The 20,633-nt window shown below is 45.6% G+C and overlaps 1 protein-coding gene across 7 annotated transcripts in view; it reads right to left on the bottom strand.

The window, feature by feature from the left end:
• FAAP24 (FA core complex associated protein 24) overlaps positions 1 to 20,633 on the bottom strand; it is a 146,992-nt gene that overhangs the window by 28,244 nt on the left and 98,115 nt on the right. For 6 of the 7 annotated variants that reach the window (XM_078670565.1, XM_078670563.1, XM_078670564.1 and 3 more), the window contains one exon: positions 19,022 to 19,161. The exons of the other annotated variant lie outside the window; for it this stretch is intronic. In XM_078670565.1, coding sequence (XP_078526691.1) covers positions 19,022 to 19,161 — 140 coding nt within the window. The remainder of the gene's footprint in view (positions 1 to 19,021; positions 19,162 to 20,633) is intronic. 7 annotated transcript variants of the gene reach the window in all.

Below are 20,633 nucleotides of genomic sequence, written 5' to 3'. Positions count from 1 at the left end.
AGTTTACCACCTCGCGTTTCAATTTTCTTGTCAGGTGAAAATAAATTTTTACATTTCTGAAATAATGTTGGCTTTTTCTCAACATGTTTAAAATGATAACTCATTTTTATGAGTTAAATCTAATTCACAAAATCGTTCGTAAAATATTTCCGGGATGCTCCGTAAAACAACCAATCCGTGCGCGAAACACACCGACAAGCCAATGACAGTTGAGCTACGTCACTTTTCTGCTCAACCAATAAAAATAGAGTTTTTCTGAAGGACCAATCAGCTTACAGGTCGTCAGAGACTCAAGAGCCAATCAGAATATAGCTTGTGACGTAGGTCACCCAATCCCAGCGCGGCTCCGTGACGTACACAGCAGCTGCGGTTTCTCGTTTCTCACTCCTGGCGCTTACCCCTCCTTCACAAAACCTTTTCACAGCGCCATTTTAAGAACACTTTTCAGTGTAAATTAATTCTTAACAATGACGATAAGGACATCATCTGTTCGTTTCACTATTTAGGATAGTTTACATACATTCAAGTATCCACACTTCGGAATAGACGGCGCTATTCACACTAAGGATAATATTCAATTGTCAGTAGAGTAACCCTTACCCCACCCTTCTAACACGTATAATTATGAACTCGCTTTCCTCTGAACGCACCGCGAAGTGACAGTTCTAAGAGTTCCACTTGAACATAAAATACAAATCAAACTCGCACTTTCACACTGAAAATTCCCTAATTTCAAACACACATGAAATCCGTACAGGACTCTCACCTGTTTATAGAATTCATGCACCGTTAGCAAAATAACGACGTTATCCGTACAGGGCTCTCACCTGTTTATAGATATGAAACATGTACCCGTACAGGACTCTAACCTGTTTATAGATAATCATGCACCGACGCTACTTTACCCTTCACTCAAGCTCGGATATAACTAATACTCTTATCACAGTGAGTTTTATGGAAGGCGCTTTGTCCCTATTCTCATGCTGCTTTAATTTCTTAGAAAACCCTCACTATACAAGATTCACACCTAGCCCTAAAACTGTGCTGCTCGGCGACAACACTATGGTACACGGCGATACCTCTTGTGATACTCGGCGATATCACTACAAACAGAACAGATGGCTTGCGTGACTAATTTCTCGCCACACAATCTATACCGGTATAGCTTACAGATAGCACGAAAAACGAACTCAACATGTGTTAAAACGTCGATCCTATTTCCATACCATAACACTTTAGTAACCCTTAGCAACCAACATATTATCTTGGTTACTCTTAGCAACCATCAATTTCTGCTACCAGAGAATTGATCCAGCGGCCTATAGAAAATATATCATAAACAACGCTACCCTACTTCATAACCTATAAACAAAATTCTACACTAACTTATGGACCCATTTATAAACATGACATATTTGGGCCTACTGAATCAGGTGGTCAAATTAAATCTATATATACATTATCTACAAACTATATACAATTTTATACATCTGCGGAAAGAATATTGTCATTAGAATAAATCCTAACCATTTAAACGACCACCATTGGCGATGGGATCTAGCTAATAGTAACCTACACTTCTGAATAATCAAGACCAGCTTGTTTGTCAAAAGTAAGATTTTATTTACTAAATTATGGTATTTCAATTGATAGTTTTATAAATGTTATTTATTAGCATTGAAACAAGCATGATTGTAAAGAAACGTGAGAAAATTACAATTTAAGCAAGTGAATCAAAGTTAAAGTAAATATTTAAAGTTTAGCATTTCTAAAACCTAAGTCCCTAACTGAGCTAAATAGATAGAAATTAAAGTAAAGTTCTTTGAGGATTCTTACGTGCTCCACGCAATGTCAGACAGCACTTCACCCTCATCGGAAAGTCAGAAAGCAGCAGCCAACCCATCCCTAGGGGCATGACTTTTTATACCTTTCTACTCTAACTAAACTACGCAAAGGAAAGTTTTCAGAAATCTTCGACGTCCCATTGGCTGAGAGTGACAAGTGACATGTCACCCACATTTCAAATCTTCCATTAGGTCACTTTTCTTAAGGACCATTGTCCTTTCCGAATGCAACCAGGAGCTTCCTAGGTTTGCAACAAATGTACAATAATGTTCTCATTGCTTCCAATTGACTTCCGCGGATGCCAAGTTAAGAGCTGACAAAATGTTCTTTTTCGACCTTGGCCATGTCCGACAGAATGATGATAGCACGTCAGTTTTTGCTTTGTGAATGCAGCTTTTGACGAACACTTTATTTCAGAATGGGCGTCTCGTGACTTTTGCAGAAGTAAAATTCAGCTCTTAGCAACTTGAGCAAACTAGGCCCAAAAGCAGGCAACTTATGCTTTCTAGTATAAAACAAACACAAGAAAAGTATTAATGTAAGAAATAATGTAGATTCTGTATCCACCCCAGGATTTACTAATTAATTAACCCACCCGATTAATCAAATGTTACCTAGCAAATGCAAACAAATAAAGCAGCGTTTATATCTACCAGTCTTCATTAATCCATGAGACTTATGTGCACCTAGAATAGTAGAAATGACATCACACAGACAAGGAAAAGCAAAACAAGCACATGCTTCTCTTTTAAGTTTGCAGCAGTTAGTAGTGACAAAAACGAAAACAATAAATTATTTTATTATTTTGCACGAACAAAAAGATGCAACAATTATGCACGTTTATGAGCACACATGTTAGTCCCCCCATGTGTAAAGTTTAATCTAAGTTGTATTAGCAAGACATATCAAAAATCATTAATATTATTATTCATGTTATGGAAATGTGACTTCACGAGTTTAAACAAAATTTTGTTTTCTATCTCGCTCCATCAGTCTACTTCGGGGTTCCATCCTTTGAAAGATCCTCCCCTGATTTACAGATAATTGCGATGTTCAATTTTCAAGAATCTAAGATAGTTCTATGAACTTACAGGCCAGACCCGCACCATGCTTGGTTTAGTTATTTACATTTGTTTTTAGTTGGTTCTAATTCCCATTACTGCCTTGTAGATGGGTGACTGGGCTCAGTGTTTTTCTTTACTGTACACTCTTTGTTCAATGCTCTGCTTCGAACCCAAGGCCGGGCCAAAGAGCTAAGCTTGAACTCCCAGGCACAGCTGTGTTCACAAATGCAACAGTGGTCTGATGAATGTCACTTGCTCCACCCTTCTCAATATACAAGCACCCGTTTCTACCCGGTTATTTTGTAGGAACTTTCCCCACTAAACCACACAAGCATACTTTAATGGATCCATCCCCCCGTGAACACCACCTGCCCCAACCGCCTGACCTCTTGGTCCTATGTCAACGACGACGAGACACGCAAAGTCATGAACTCCATCCACTCAGGATCACCATCAGACCCCTGCCCACACCATGTATTCAACAAAGCAGACGCAGCCATCGCACCCCAACTACGGAAGGTCATCAACATCTCCGAGACAGCGACATTCCCGGAGAGCTGGAAGCATGCAGAAATAAACGGCCTCCTCAAGAAGCCCAAGGCGGACCCCAATGACCTCAAGAACTTCCGGCCCATCTCCCTTTCCCGGTGAAGGTCATCGAGAAAATCGCCAACATGCAACTGGCCCGCCACCTCGAGGACAACAACATCTTAGACCCGTCCAAATCCGGATTCAGACGAAACCACAGCACCGAGACAGCCCTCATCGCCGCCACAGATGACATCAGGCGCCAACTAGACAACGGCAAAACTTCAGCCCTCATCCTCCTGGACCTGTCCGCCGCCTTCGACACAGTCTGCCACCTCAAACTAAGGACACGCCTCCAAGAAGCCGGAATCCAGGAGAAGGCCCTGGACTGGACCACGTCCTTTCTCTCCGGCAGAACCCAGAGAGTCCGCCTCCCACCTTTCCGATCTGAAGCCACTGACATCATCTGCGGCGTACCCCAGGGCTCATCCCTCAGCCCGACCCTATTCAACGTCTACATGGCCCCCCTTGCAGAAGTGGCCCGCCAGCACGACCTGAACATCATATCCTACGCCGCCGACACACAGCTTATCCTCTCCCTCACCAAGGACCCACACACCGCCAAAACCAAACTCCACGAGGGAATGAAGGCCGTTGCCGAGTGGATGAGGAGCAGCGTCTGAAACTGAACTCGGACAAGACTGAGGTCCTCATCCTCGGCCTCACCCCCTCTGCCTGGGACGACTCCTGGTGGCCGACCACACTGGGAACAGCACCGACGTCCACAGACCACGCACGCAACCTAGGATTCATCCTCGACTCCTCCCTCTCCATGTCGAAGCAGGTCAACGCCATCTCCTCCTCCTGCTACAACACCCTCCGCATGCATGGCAGAATCTACAAGTGGATCCCGACCAAAACCAGAAGAACGGTGACCCAAGCCCTCGTCAGCAGCAGGCTGGACTACGGCAACGCACTCTACCCAGGAATCCCGGCCAAACACCTACAACGACTGCAACGCAGCCAAAACGCCTCCACCCGCCTGATCCTCAACATCCCCCGCCGCAGCCACATCACCCCCCACCTAAGAGACCTGCACTGGCTCCCCGTCAACAAGGGGATCACCTTCAAGCTCCTCACCCACGCACACAAAGCACTTCACAACTCCCGACCGGCCTACCTCAACAGCAGACTCGGCTTCTACACCCCCACCCGCCAGCTCCGCTTCGCCAGCCTCGCCCTCACCGCCGTCCCCCGCATCCAACGAACGATGGCAGATCCTTCTCCTTCCTCGCTGCCAAGACCTGGAACACCCTCCCAACCCATCTTCAGCAGACCCAAGATCTGCCCACCTTCAGAAGACTCCTCAAGACCTGGCTCTTGGAGCAGTAGCAGCACCCCCTCCCCTCAGCGCCTTGAGACCCTCATGGGTAAGTAGTGCGCTTTACAAGTGACTGATTGATTGATTGATTGGATACAACCGCACGCTTCCTAGTCCTCTTGGCTTCTTTTGAATGTTCAATCACTCCCTAAGCACATCTAGAAACAAGACTCATCATAAAGACCGACATTCACATATTTGCCATTATAGAAACATGGCTTAAGGTCGCCTCAGATACTGAATTTTCTTTAGCCGTCTTTGCCAGGTTCAAAATCCTTCACATAGACTGTCCAAATGGCATAAGAGGAGGTGTTAAGAGGATTGATAGCAGCACATTAAAAATTTGAGCACAGAAGATGCTAGATGACTTCGAGACTGAAATCTTAGCTTTCAATTTCTTACTACTCCCAATTTTTCTTCACTATATCTACAGGAGTAGAGACCTTTGGTCCTTCTACCACCCTTGCTTAGCTGCCTATTAGTATTGGCACGCTCTCTCTGAAAGCTCCTAAACCATGCTTTAGGGAGATTTTAATATTTGGCCAGACTATAGTCTTCAAAATTTCACGGGGGTGACTTTACATATTAGGCAGACTGCTTCAGCCTTCACCACTTGGGGTGTAAGGCAGCAGCTACTACTCCCTCCATATCTGTAGTATCAATCAATCAATAAAAAACTTTATTTCGGTTATTTTGCAAACCATAAAGTACATATATAATATAAAATTCTTATCACACAAAAAGATGTAAACACATATCGTGTAAGGTGCCAAAAGTGAAAAAAATGTACTTTCTTCCACAAGATAAGGTCAGAACAGAGAATAAAAATATAAATGATACAAAATCACAGTGAGTCATTACTGGTCCAGACAATTTCTCAGTTTAACAGTTAGTTTTAAAAATTCCTTAATTTGGAGGATACTGTCATATGCAAAAGTTGTAAATACATTAGTGCCGGTCTAATTTGTGTAAAATTAAGTTTTTTAAAAAGTGTTACCAGGTAGCGCTTGCGTGGGAATTCATAAAACTTACATAAAAATATAAAATGCAGCATATCCTGCGGAGACTTTGTCGCAGCCGCAGGGTGCTGCCAATTTATTAAAAATGTCTGTTTTTGGTCTGATCAGCAGATGATGGAAGAGGTTTAACCTGAACCTCGTTAGGAGAAATTTTTCATGGGAGGTCAATGAGCCAGCCAGGTACGGTTCTATGGTTTCACAAGTTTTCAGCATGACAAATTTCCTCACGCTTTGTTTCTGAAGCTCCACATCCTCCCTCTGGATCCTCCTATCCAGAAGGAAGGCCCGTTTAATGAGCTCCAGATACCCTTTTACAATTTTGGCTTGGGTATTCAAACAGTTCTAGACGACCAAGCCTAGCAAAGTTGGATTCCAGATATTTTAACCAAGGGGTACACATAGCCTTATCCTGACTCAAGAAGTCCCTCACAATCAAATGCGTTCGTGGTATATCCTGGTTCATCCACAGTTTTAGCCAACAAGTCAAGGGACGTAGAGAAAACAGGTCACTTAGATATTGCGTCCCTAACTCTTCATGTTCAGCAAGATTGGGGGTGCCTACTGGGACACACAGGAGACGCTTCAAAAAGAAGTTTTCGGCAATCTGCAGGTGCTCACCACCAACATACCCCCAAATTTCACTCCCATAAATGGCAGTTGCCACTGACTTTGCATTATACAATTTCAGCATAGCACAAATTGTTTTTTTCCCCAATTTGGCAGCAAAATTGAAAATGGAAGCATTAACGCAAGTTCTCCTTTCTTTTTTTCAAGGTGAGGGGCCCAATTAAGTTTGCTATCAAAAAGAACCCCAAGGTAAGAGAACGTTTTAGTTAAAGGGATTACAGTTTCATCAATTTTAAAGGTGAAAGTCCTTCTTGATTGCTGGCTTACTTGCATGACAAATGATTTTGAATTGTTAACCAAAAGATCTCTATCTGTCATGAACAATTTAAAAGCATTAAGGAGAGATTGGAGTCCCTTCTCAGTTCTCGAGATTAAAACCGCATCATCTGCGTACAGGAGTATAGGAATTCCCCGCCTACCGACTCTCGGGCAGTCTGCCGGGACATTCTGAAGCACGTTATCTAACTCATTATTATAAAAATTAAAAAGGAAGGGGGCCAAGATACATCCTTGGCGAACACCCTTTCCAATGTTAAAATTATTCGTTACACTCAGATCTTGGGAGAATCTCACGTTAGCTCTGGTGTTATTATGCAGATCAGCCAAAAAACCAACCAGACCACTATCTACCCCCTTCACCCTCATGGACTGCCACAGCTTTCCCCTGTTAACACAGTCGAAGGCTGAGGACAAATCCATGAAGGCGAGATGGATGGTGCCCCTTTGCACTACAGTGTACTTACTTAAAATTAAAAAGAGATTCAGGCACTGAGTTGTTGTAGAGCTACCACTACAAAAGCCATACTGGGAAATGGACATAATGTTTTTTTCCTCTGCAATACCATTCTTCCTACAATTTTAACCATAGAGTCTATTAATGAAATGGGTCTGTAACAATGTGGACTACCTTTGTCCCCCTTCTTGAAAACCGGGACAATTGTAGAAACACCCCATGATTGCGGACAACAATCTTTCACAGCAGCATTAAAAACAGACTCTAATATAGGTGCCCAGAAGTTGGGCTCGGACTTAAATAAGTCCGGCGGGATCCCATCAGGCCCTGGGGCTTTCCCCGCTGAAGTCCCACAATGCCCTTGATAACCTCACCTCTATTGAAACTAATCATTTCACCACCACTGACAGAAGAGACAATATTATGAGACTCATCCAACGAGCAACAATACAATTTCTTAAAGTGTTCTTCCCAAACCTCCTTAGGTATGTGGCATTCTAGTCAGTCACCCAGCTCCTGGGCCAAAAAAGGTTTCCTCATCACTGCCCAGAATCTAGTGCAACGCTGCAGAGTGGTAGGATCAAGAATCTCACTCCATGCCTCTTCCCTAAGGGATTCCTTGTGTCTGGCAATAATAGTTTTATAATTCTTCCGGCATAGCTGAACTTTTGCCTTTATTCTTGGTTTGGTAGCCAGTGCTAATCTTAAATTTCTGGCTGCTTTTGAGCATTCATGATTAAACCATTTAGGTCCCTTGATCTCCAACTTCTTTACAGGGGCTGACAACAGCTTTGAAACCTTAACCGATAGATTTTGAAAAGCACTAAGGACATTGTTTAGCTGTGCGCCTTCTTGCGTACAGACCATAATCTCATCTGCACAAGCGACTTTAATCTCTTCGTACAGCAGGTCTGGGGTGATCTTGGACCATCTTAATCGCCGTCTCCCATCTGTCGTACTCATCCTACCTGTAGCGTGTGTCAATCCTTCTTTGACTGACCATGGGCCCCTCATGTGTACAGTGAGTGGGTTGTGATCACTAAATTCACTGTCATCAATAATGAAGGAATCCACAAAGGACTGCATTGATGAAGTTAAAAATACATAATCAATGAAGGTTCCCCTCCCGTGACCCTTAAAGGTTGGTGTCTCAAAAAGCATAGTAGGATCCATCAGTGCCATTGTCGACGTTAAGTCCAGATCATTAAGCATATCATTTAAATGTTCCCCCTCAATTGTGTGTTCTAGGTGAAAACCCTCGGACCGCGCACAGTGCAGATCCCTGATGCATTTAAAGAGGGGATCCCCGCAGGGATGAACATTAAAATCACCCATGATCAAAAGATTATGCGAACAGTCCTTCATTGCACTACTAATGAAAGCATTCAATGCTACTATCTGGCTGCGGGCTGGACAAAAATTAATAGCATTATAAAAATTAACCACGCCGGCCATATAGTTTTCCCCAATAAAACTAGACCGGTCGTTCCAGTATTGCATGTTGAGACTCTACGTACTTTGCAGGATAATGCAACAGAAATGAACGTGACCATTCCCCCCTTGGGTCTGTCCCTATTAGTTGCTGTTGCAGGGACATAAAAAGCCTTGTACCCTTCAAGAAAATGGTTGAATTCAATAGACCAGGTCTCCTGCTGGCAGATGATTTGATACTGCTTAATGTACCTGATCCAGTTACAATCCTCCATCTTAGTGCCCAGGCCCGCAATGTTCCATGAGATTACATTGTTCTGCCTCGTTTTTACGCGAATTGTCTCTGTACATCCCACTTCATCCAATCTGTCATTTCCCTGACCCACAGATTCCTCACGTCAATCACGACTCAAGACCTGAAAGTGTGTCAAATCTATTCTGTGTTGTAATATTAAACCCATTCCCACACTGGTTACCAACATTGTACAAATATGCTCCATTAGGGGTCGGTGGCTGAATAGGAGTAAATGGTCTAAAGGACCCAGGATTCAGTGGGGCTTTAATCAAGTGGGTATAAAAGTATCCAAGTGGGCGTACACATATACTATTCATAGAATAAATTAAAGAAGCCGCTCTTAATAGGACTGTGGCAACATGTTGGGGATGTTTGAAGTTAACAATTATGCAGTCCCCATTTGTTGTCTTTCAGGATGTTCCAATCCATTTCACCCTACTTGTTGACAATACTTGGTCAGCAAATGTAACTGGAAACCCACAGTTTTTGTTCAACCATGATACTGTTCTATTTTTTAATGAATCATGGGATTCCTCATAGGACTGAAGAGGATAACACTCAGTGGGGGGAACATTTGTAAGAACAACCACATATGGAGCGCAATCAGGAGGAAGGTTAGCATGGCGGCTCTTCTTTGCATACATAGGAGCCGGAGTACCCTCCGGGTCTACTGTGGCCTTTTTATTCTGAGTGATTGGAGGGGTAAACTCAAGGGGGGCTGGCTCAATTACAGATATTAACTGGCTGGTTTGCTGTAAATTCATTCTACTAGCTCCCTGCCCCTCAACAGCTGGTCTCTTTTCCACTGCTTTTGATCTTCCTGCAGCGGCTGAGGCCAGGTGTGTTGCTAACAGCCCACCCAGTCTCTCGACTTCTAGGGCCACGGTATCTAATTTGGAAATCAGGGGTTTCATCAGCTCTACAATTTTTGCCTCTATCTTTACTTCTATCGTATGGATTAGAAGGGTAAATTGCTCCGAATTTATATTTATATTTGTACCATCCAGACTTGTACCTTCCTGAGAATCAGTTATAACTGCAACACCATTTGGGGCTGAATGGCCTTTTTCTACTCTTTTTTTGCGGTTCTTTCCTCCACGTTTAGTTTGTGCCTTTCTGCATAATCTCACTGGCCTAGGGGAGGGTGGTGGCTCTTCTGCTGTATCATTAATTATATCAGGTAAGTCTTCATTCGGTTCGACATGAACCTGTGCTTCAGCCATTATGATACCCCCATTGCCCCGATTCAGGAGATCAGTTACAGCCAGATCCACCAGTGGGAAAGACAGCTCTTCATGTAAGTCAGGGTGATTCCCTCGACCTTATGAGGCCCTACGCTCGGTGTTAATTTGGGTCACCTTTTTTACCAAGCAATTGTCCATGGTTCCTAGGCCAGATGCAGTTTTGTTTGTCTTGGCCATAGACATAGTCCAAACTTGTCTATATCCCACAAAGCTATTCAAGTAACAGAAATGAATAGTCACATGCACTTTATACTAATAACAGTTAAGTGGGTCTCACTTAGGTCATAGGTCCTTAGATACAGCGCCACGGTCCATATCCCAGCCCAGCCTCTTCTGGCCTCTGAGGGCCACAGAGGGCCCGCCCTTTGCCCGGGCTTCGCCCGGCGTCCCGCGAGGCGGGTCAGAGCGCTGTTTAAAGGCGCCTCCTGGCGCTTGCTGTGCGTGTCAGAGCAGCGTCGCCGCTGAGGCAGCCGGGAGTTGTAGTCCCGGGGCGGCGGCGCAATCCCAGCAGGTTGTGACTCCTGGCGGTGGCGGCAACACTGGAGGGCTTCCTCGCCTCGCCCCTCAGCTCCGGTAAGTGTCCCCCCGCTCCGCCGGGCAGAGCGCTGTTTAAAGGCGCCTCCTGGCGCTTGCGGTGCGTGTTAGAGCAGCGCCGCCGCTGAGGCAGCCGGGAGTTGTAGTCCCGGGGCGGCGGCGCAATCCCATCAGGTTGTGACTCCTGGCGGTGGCGGGAACACTGGAGGGCTTCCTCGCCCCTCAGCTCCGGTAAGTGTCCCCCATATCTGTAGTAAGCTAGACCACCTTAATTCTATGATAATAAATATTCGTTAGCTTTTTCAATTGTCCCCCTCATCTTTTTTGATCTGATGAGACCAGGTTATTGTATTCCAGGTCGAAACGTCGACAAATACAACAAACAAAGCATTCAAGGATTTTATGTTGTTTTAAGAAATACACATGCACTTGCAATATCATGCTTTCTTTTTGTAGTTCTTTGTTCACTGGGGACACTTTGCACATGGCTTCGCTGAGATTACTGTATGTAAAATGTCTTTGTTGTACTTGTGAATGAAAATGATAAATGTTGTCAGAAATCATTATGCTGGTCTGATGTATAATTACATGGTGACAGCATTAACTGCAGCTGATTATTTAGCTATTTAAATTATTTATCGATTGTTTGAATGACACCTACAAGTGCCATTGGTTTGTTTCAGCATTTATGCCCAGGCCTCCTTGGCAGCTCTTGTAGCCTGAAAGCGGGCGGCACCTGGCAGTAGTAAGCAGAACCCAGAGATGAAAGCATTGGTCTTCACTAGCTGACCTGTCCCCAGTCTAGCATTCCTCATCAGAACCATATCACAGACCCCACTACAACACCCAGAGCTTGTATACCACTTTCCTGTCTGTTACATTCAGACATTTGCCTGCTGCCCATTCTCATCATCCATTTGTAACTTTCTCTGTGATTAACATGGGCATAGAGGCATTATTAATTCCCCCCCCATCTGGCGTTACTTGATTTCTTTGAATGGCTGATTCTTCTCTCTACGTATTGTGAATCGAAGGGCGAAGCATGGGAGGTGTGGCCAATCTAGGGAGAGTTCTGTATCCAGAAGGAATTTACAAAAGGAGATCTTCAACTTTCCCAATCTGCTTCTGGCCTATCGGCCCAGATTTACCAAGCTCCGTTCATGAATTACTAATGGTGTCCAGACTCAAGGTCCGATGTACCTGGTACCTATGTGGGCAGGAGCAGAAGGGCACCAAAGTCCTAAACGGTCAAGCAGTGAGAGCTGCTGATATGCTCAGGTGAGGGATATGAATGCCTTGTCTGTAACATTAGCAGCACTGACCCCTCTTCGCTTACTTCTGGTCCTCATGTTACTTTCCACACCTCATCTCTTATGCTCAAGTAAATGAGGAATTCGATTGATGCTGTATTTATGAAGTAATGGTATGTGTTATTCAAACTATTCTCTCTGTTAAATTGAAGCCAATCTTCTGAAAGAGCACAGATGCAAAGCGAAATGCGACTATTCATTTTGTGTTCAGTAAGTGAAAGTAGAAAAGAACTCTGCTTAGATAAATGCACAGTTCTCTCTTTTAAAAAAAATGTTTGCAAATAAAGTGGAAATAATGTTAGTGCATTGGAAAAGTGGGCTGTGGTAGGGGTGTGCTCTCACTCTAAATCAAGTCCTGTACAAATTACCCACATTAACAACTGCACTGAGGATGTGTAAACAGATGCTGAATAACAGGTGTGTCCAACGCAGCTCCAGAAAGAAAGAGAATATGCCACATTATAAGGACATCAGGGCAAGATTGTGATGTATTCCTATAGGTTCTGTATCGATCCCCCTATTCCTGACCCTATTCTGGTTAACAAGTTAACTAGCAGCCATCCCATGAGGCAGAAAACCCCCATGATGCAGGAACCGTTATCTGATAAAGCCACACTACGGCACAGGAACGTGTTATCTGATTAAGTCATAACGCTTGCCATCTAATTAGACAAGCGATATTCCTCCAGCCCCTGATAAGGCATACGGAGTTCTCAAAACAAATCAAACCTATGACAGACCTGGGAAAAACCCTGCGGCCATTGTTTTGATTTCACCGAGAACTTCAGCAAAAGAATGTGCTAACGACCAGGTCGTATGACATCCTTATTGACGTATCTATGTCCATCCTTACGTCAATCTCGGCACCTTAAAGGTATAAATATTACCGATATTGCCCTATTCAAACACACGCGGTGGTGACGAGATCGGAGCAGCCAGACTTGCCGAAGCCAGAGCAGAGCAGAGCAGACCCCGCTGGCGCAGCCCCGCCTTCCTGACGCGCTGAGAACGAGACGCTGCTTTCTCCTGCCGAGAAATCCAGCTCCGGCGCTTCCGGGTAGCCCTCGCAGGCAGCCTGGGATATCGAGACCAGAGACGAGAGATACCATCCCTCATTCATCCTAGATTCCAGGTACAGAACTGAATAACCCCTTGCAGAGAATTCTTTAGTCAGTCACTTGGCAAAACAAACTTAACTTAAACTGCTACTTTCTATTCCCGCCCACGTATTAGGCTTAGGTCAGGTACACGGGGTAGGCGTAGTTAGAAACACCAGTTGAGTACGATTAGTCAAATGTAAAAGTGTATGTATTCATTTTATTCATTTTAAACCTTCATATGGCTTAGAAACCATATCAATGTTTTTACAGTATTATTTTATACTTCTGCTTTTATTGTATGCACTTTACTTAACCATAAGTATTGCAATAATATCGATCCATTTCTCTTGTATGAGAAAAGAGACTGATCAATAAATAACATCTTTTATTGAACACGCCCGTCTCTTCCTTTTCTCTACAATCTGGTGAGACTAAGAATGCACGTACTGACTGAGTAAAATAAGTCGTCTTTTGTTTTCACACGACTCTAGAGATACACTCTTGATTAGGGGAGAGCAAAGTTGTCATGTTCTATGGTTGTCAGAAACTAAATCCCTTCTTGTCTATCCAGGGAGGTTCAACTCCTCCTTGCCTATTCGAGAAAGTTTCTAGTGAACTCTGAGCTAGCTGGCAAAACCCAAAACTTTAAGTCTAATATCGACAGTAGTAGACCTAGTTAACGTCTGGTCTAGGCCTATACTATTGAAGGTATTATTCCAATGCGCAGAGCCTATTGGGATAATAGGAACTACACTACAAGATAAATCTATATATAATGAATAATTTATTTTTATTTTTTTAAACAGCGATTACCCTGAAGATATGGCTCTCCTAAATCTAATCAAATTTCGACATACCTGCAACCGTACCACCCACACGCACCAAGATATACATTCTCTATGTTGGCTATGAACCTCACCTTTTATAGTGGGAAATGCGATTAAAGTTAGCAATTCAATGTGGTTCTGTTTTTTAGGTGAAAAAGATGTCTGCACAACCCTGGTTCTGGACCACACAGTCATATTCTCGCAGTCTATATGCTGGAAAGTAACCACAAAGCCAGGAACTATCTATCTATCTATATTTATATATTAAGAAGATTTGCTCCATCCGGATGCCTGGCCCGTTGGCGGGTGGTGCGTGACGCCGATGAAGCCGTTCCGCCGTAGTATCAACGCGAAACTGTTAAAAGGTATAACGCACTCTCGGGTGATTAAGCCAACAGCAGTTTATTTTCGGTAACGCGTTTCAACAGACAAGCGACTATGTAACATTATTGTTCAGTGTGATCAAGACAGCGTGTCTGTTGAAACGCGTAACCGAAAATAAACTGCTTTTGGCTTAATCTCCTGAGAGTGCGTTATACCTGTTAACAGTTTCGAGTGGATATATATGTACTTACTACGTGACTGCCTATTGGGAAATTCGGAGTGCTGAGTTTCACGATGCTCCCTGACGTTTACCAGCAGGCATCACCCAATCGTAATGAGGCCAGCTAGGTTTGAAAAGGTGGACACGGAAAGCACTTCCCAATCACTAGGGCATCTGATGAAGTCAAACGACGAAACGCGTCATGCCTGGGATGCTTAAATAAAGCGCGTTTTCTGACCTGCAGAACTGGTGTGGCTTGTTCTTTTCCTTGGAGGGGAACGTGGTTTGAAGATGTTTTTGTGCGGCCACAGCACAAATTGAGCCCCCCACCCAACGAAGCTGTTCGGCGGCATAGTGGCAAACTTTCTTTTTGGTGTTACCTCACAGACTGGGGACGCTGCCGAACCACCGCATTGCACTTCTGTGACCTGCCCACTGTTTGGATCGTGATCACACAAGGGAGCGTCGCACACAGAGGTGTCGCTCCGAGGCTGCAGAGTGTGCCCTGCGGGTGGGTGATGGTTCCAGGTCAGCCGCTTTTCCATCAAAAGATCTGAGCGCCAGGTGAGAATAGGCAGTCACCGCCCACTTGGGGGAGTACTTACTACGTGACTGCCTATTGGGAAATTCGGAGTGCTGAGTTTCACGATGCTCTCTGACGTTTACCAGCAGGCATCACCCAATCGTAATGAGGCCAGCTAGGTTTGAAAAGGTGGACACGGAAAGCACTTCCCAATCACTAGGGCATCTGATGAAGTCAAACGACGAAACGCGTCATGCCTGGGATGCTTAAATAAAGCGTGTTTTCTGACCTGCAGAACTGGTGTGGCTTGTTCTTTTCCTTGGAGGGGAACGTGGTTTGAAGATGTTTTTGTGCGGCCACAGCACAAATTGAGCCCCCCACCCAACGAAGCTGTTCGGCGGCATAGTGGCAAACTTTCTTTTTGGTGTTACCTCACAGACTGGGGACGCTGCCAAACCACCGCATTGCACTTCTGTGACCTGCCCACTGTTTGGATCGTGATCACACAAGGGAGCGTCGCACACAGAGGTGTCGCTCCGAGGCTGCAGAGTGTGCCCTGCGGGTGGGTGATGGTTCCAGGTCAGCCGCTTTTCCATCAAAAGATCTGAGCGCCAGGTGAGAATAGGCAGTCACTGCCCACTTGGGGGAGTACTTACTACGTGACTGCCTATTGGGAAATTCGGAGTGCTGAGTTTCACGATGCTCCCTGACATTTACCAGCAGGCATCACCCAATCGTAATGAGGCCAGCTAGGTTTGAAAAGGTGGACACGGAAAGCACTTCCCAATCACTAGGGCATCTGATGAAGTCAAACGACGAAACGCGTCATGCCTGGGATGCTTAAATAAAGCGCGTTTTGTGACCTGCAGAACTGGTGTGGCTTGTTCTTTTCCTTGGAGGGGAACGTGGTTTGAAGATGTTTTTGTGCGGCCACAGCACAAATTGAGCCCCCCACCCAACGAAGCTGTTCGGCGGCATAGTGGCAAACTTTCTTTTTGGTGTTACCTCACAGACTGGGGACGCTGCCGAACCACCGCATTGCACTTCTGTGACCTGCCCACTGTTTTGATCGTGATCACACAAGGGAGCGTCGCACACAGAGGTGTCGCTCCGAGGCTGCAGAGTGTGCCCTGCGGGTGGGTGATGGTTCCAGGTCAGCCGCTTTTCCATCAAAAGATCTGAGCGCCAGGTGAGAATAGGCAGTCACCGCCCACTTGGGGGAGTACTTACTACGTGACTGCCTATTGGGAAATTCGGAGTGCTGAGTTTCACGATGCTCCCTGACGTTTACCAGCAGGCATCACCCAATCGTAATGAGGCCAGCTAGGTTTGAAAAGGTGGACACGGAAAGCACTTCCCAATCACTAGGGCATCTGATGAAGTCAAACGACGAAACGCGTCATGCCTGGGATGCTTAAATAAAGCGCGTTTTCTGACCTGCAGAACTGGTGTGGCTTGTTCTTTTCCTTGGAGGGGAACGTGGTTTGAAGATGTTTTTGTGCGGCCACAGCACAAATTGAGCCCCCCACCCAACGAAGCTGTTCGGCGGCATAGTGGCAAACTTTCTTTTTGGTGTTACCTCACAGACTGGGGACGCTGCCGAACCACCGCATTGCACTTCTGTGACCTGCCCACTGTTTGGATCGTGATCACACAAGGGAGCGTCGCACACAGAGGTGTCGCTCCGAGGCTGCAGAGTGTGCCCTGCGGGTGGGTGATGGTTCCAGGTCAGCCGCTTTTCCATCAAAAGATCTGAGCGCCAGGTGAGAATAGGCAGTCACCGCCCACTTGGGGGAGTACTTACTACGTGACTGCCTATTGGGAAATTCGGAGTGCTGAGTTTCACGATGCTCTCTGACGTTTACCAGCAGGCATCACCCAATCGTAATGAGGCCAGCTAGGTTTGAAAAGGTGGACACGGAAAGCACTTCCCAATCACTAGGGCATCTGATGAAGTCAAACGACGAAACGCGTCATGCCTGGGATGCTTAAATAAAGCGTGTTTTCTGACCTGCAGAACTGGTGTGGCTTGTTCTTTTCCTTGGAGGGGAACGTGGTTTGAAGATGTTTTTGTGCGGCCACAGCACAAATTGAGCCCCCCACCCAACGAATCTGTTCGGCGGCATAGTGGCAAACTTTCTTTTTGGTGTTACCTCACAGACTGGGGACGCTGCCAAACCACCGCATTGCACTTCTGTGACCTGCCCACTGTTTGGATCGTGATCACACAAGGGAGCGTCGCACACAGAGGTGTCGCTCCGAGGCTGCAGAGTGTGCCCTGCGGGTGGGTGATGGTTCCAGGTCAGCCGCTTTTCCATCAAAAGATCTGAGCGCCAGGTGAGAATAGGCAGTCACTGCCCACTTGGGGGAGTACTTACTACGTGACTGCCTATTGGGAAATTCGGAGTGCTGAGTTTCACGATGCTCCCTGACATTTACCAGCAGGCATCACCCAATCGTAATGAGGCCAGCTAGGTTTGAAAAGGTGGACACGGAAAGCACTTCCCAATCACTAGGGCATCTGATGAAGTCAAACGACGAAACGCGTCATGCCTGGGATGCTTAAATAAAGCGCGTTTTGTGACCTGCAGAACTGGTGTGGCTTGTTCTTTTCCTTGGAGGGGAACGTGGTTTGAAGATGTTTTTGTGCGGCCACAGCACAAATTGAGCCCCCCACCCAACGAAGCTGTTCGGCGGCATAGTGGCAAACTTTCTTTTTGGTGTTACCTCACAGACTGGGGACGCTGCCGAACCACCGCATTGCACTTCTGTGACCTGCCCACTGTTTTGATCGTGATCACACAAGGGAGCGTCGCACACAGAGGTGTCGCTCCGAGGCTGCAGAGTGTGCCCTGCGGGTGGGTGATGGTTCCAGGTCAGCCGCTTTTCCATCAAAAGATCTGAGCGCCAGGTGAGAATAGGCAGTCACCGCCCACTTGGGGGAGTACTTACTACGTGACTGCCTATTGGGAAATTCGGAGTGCTGAGTTTCACGATGCTCCCTGACGTTTACCAGCAGGCATCACCCAATCGTAATGAGGCCAGCTAGGTTTGAAAAGGTGGACACGGAAAGCACTTCCCAATCACTAGGGCATCTGATGAAGTCAAACGACGAAACTTGTCATGCCTGGGATGCTTAAATAAAGCGCGTTTTCTGACCTGCAGAACTGGTGTGGCTTGTTCTTTTCCTTGGAGGGGAACGTGGTTTGAAGATGTTTTTGTGCGGCCACAGCACAAATGGAGCCCCCCACCCAACGAAGCTGTTCGGCGGCATAGTGGCAAACTTTCTTTTTGGTGTTACCTCACAGACTGGGGACGCTGCCGAACCACCGCATTGCACTTCTGTGACCTGCCCACTGTTTGGATCGTGATCACACAAGGGAGCGTCGCACACAGAGGTGTCGCTCCGAGGCTGCAGAGTGCGCCTTGCGGGTGGGTGATGGTTCCAGGTCAGCCGCTTTTCCAAAAGATCTGAGCGCCAGGTGAGAATAGGCAGTCACCGCCCACTTGGGGGAGTACTTACTACGTGACTGCCTATTGGGAAATTCGGAGTGCTGAGTTTCACGATGCTCCCTGACGTTTACCAGCAGGCATCACCCAATCGTAATGAGGCCAGCTAGGTTTGAAAAGGTGGACACGGAAAGCACTTCCCAATCACTAGGGCATCTGATGAAGTCAAACGACGAAACGCGTCATGCCTGGGATGCTTAAATAAAGCGCGTTTTCTGACCTGCAGAACTGGTGTGGCTTGTTCTTTTCCTTGGAGGGGAACGTGGTTTGAATATATATATATATATATATATATATATATATATATATATATATATATATATATATATATATATATATATATATATATAATCAAAAAAATCAGAAAAGTCTTGGAGCCTCAAACCAATGTCTCTTGGACGATAAGGCAAAGTAGTGCAAGTAACAACGGAGTGCTTAATGCACACTAGTGCAGTTTGTTCACACCCAGGTTTTGCAAGTTGGTATGTTATCTAAAGTGTACTTACATTTCTAATTCGCACCAGTCTTCTTTTGAAAGCGTTTCCCGCTACCAAATCTGCTTCCGATATATAAAGTATACACATTCTGTTTGGGAGCTGAAAATCCACCATACCCAATGCCTCCTCAAAATGCAGCTGGATTTTTCCTATAAATAGAAAATATATATATGTCAACAATCATTGGGAATTCCAATCGGTCTGACTCACAGACAACTCTCACCTTGAACTCAGAGACGCAATCTTCCTTCTGCACACACTGAAGCACACCAATCACGTGGACACACAGTCACCCTACACTCACAAGTATACCACTCAACCTTGAGAAAGTTATACGACTCATCAAGGCAATTGCTACTTTACTGCAATCCATAAATCCAATGGTATGCTGCACTTGTAACTGCTAGGTTTTATTATGTCATGTCAGACTACGCGGATGACACCCAGCTATTTTTGGCCTTCCATGAAAACACGCCTGCAAATCGGAGTTGCTTTATGCTGTGCCTGAAGGCTGTGTTGGAATGAATGGAGGAACGCTATATTAAGCTTAACTCAGTGCAAAAATAGACCTCAGTTTTTTTTAAGTCCTTCCCAGAGGCCAGTCTTTTGTTGCCACCTGTACTGGGAGCTACCCTTCCCCAAATTCTGATGGCCAGAATCTTTGGGGTAAAATTCGACACCCTTCTTACCTTTGGGTGCCAAATAGGTCCCTTTCTCCCACTTTCTTTGCCACCCATAGATCTCTCAGAAGGATGCTTCACCTCATTCCAGTGGACTCTCGAAAAACTGTTCTGGTTATAGCAATACTGAACTATGCTAATAGATTTTCATTTAGGCCTACCGGCTTTCCTCATCCAACGGCTCCAGGTTAACCAGAATTCTGCTGCACGCCTCATCTTGAAGATAACCCATCCCCCTCACGTTCACCATTTTCTCCCCACTTGCAGCATCTTCACTGGCTTTCTGTCATCAAGAGAATCCAGTTTAAAGCACTTGGTTCACAGCAGTCAGGCTTACCTTAGAGGCAATGTGAAAAGTATTTATGCCCTACTTGAAACAACAAACAGTGAAAACACCACACAAAGACATCACACACCAGATTAGTAAAATAGAGCTGAATTTAATAAATAAAACAAGACAAAAGTCCAATAGTTAGAGCCAGGGTTATGAATTTTTAAAGAGTAAAGTGTAAAATAGCACCTAAAAGCATAAAGCGCTAACCACAACTATCTGGTCGCGGTAGAACAGGTCAAAGTGAAAAATTCAGGTCGATTGTGATAGAGCGCAGGTCAGATACAGTCTCACATTAGTCCCACTGAAGTTTTACCTTCTCAAGTTTTGTGGCAAGAGTAAAGTTCGTGTTGGAAAGGGCCGCAAGGAGAGGGCTGCAGGACTCAGGCTGTCGGCGTGGCACGAAGAGCAGGCTGGGCGTCATGAACAGGCAGGCTGGAGCTTAGTACTGGCATTGCTCTGCGGGCAGTGGATGCTGCGGTGTAAGCGCAAGTGCAGTGGTGCAAGCGGCGCAGTCTTGAGGCAAACAGACCCATTCGCGAAGAGGCCAAAAACCTGATTTAAGCTAACTGGCCACACCAAGGGCCACCTAGGGGGCAGGAACTCGCTG

This window comes from Lissotriton helveticus, chromosome 12 (genome assembly GCF_964261635.1).
Source record: "Lissotriton helveticus chromosome 12, aLisHel1.1, whole genome shotgun sequence".
In the NCBI taxonomy this organism is placed as follows: domain Eukaryota; kingdom Metazoa; phylum Chordata; class Amphibia; order Caudata; family Salamandridae; genus Lissotriton; species Lissotriton helveticus.
This window is presented reverse-complemented; position numbering and strand designations above follow the sequence as displayed.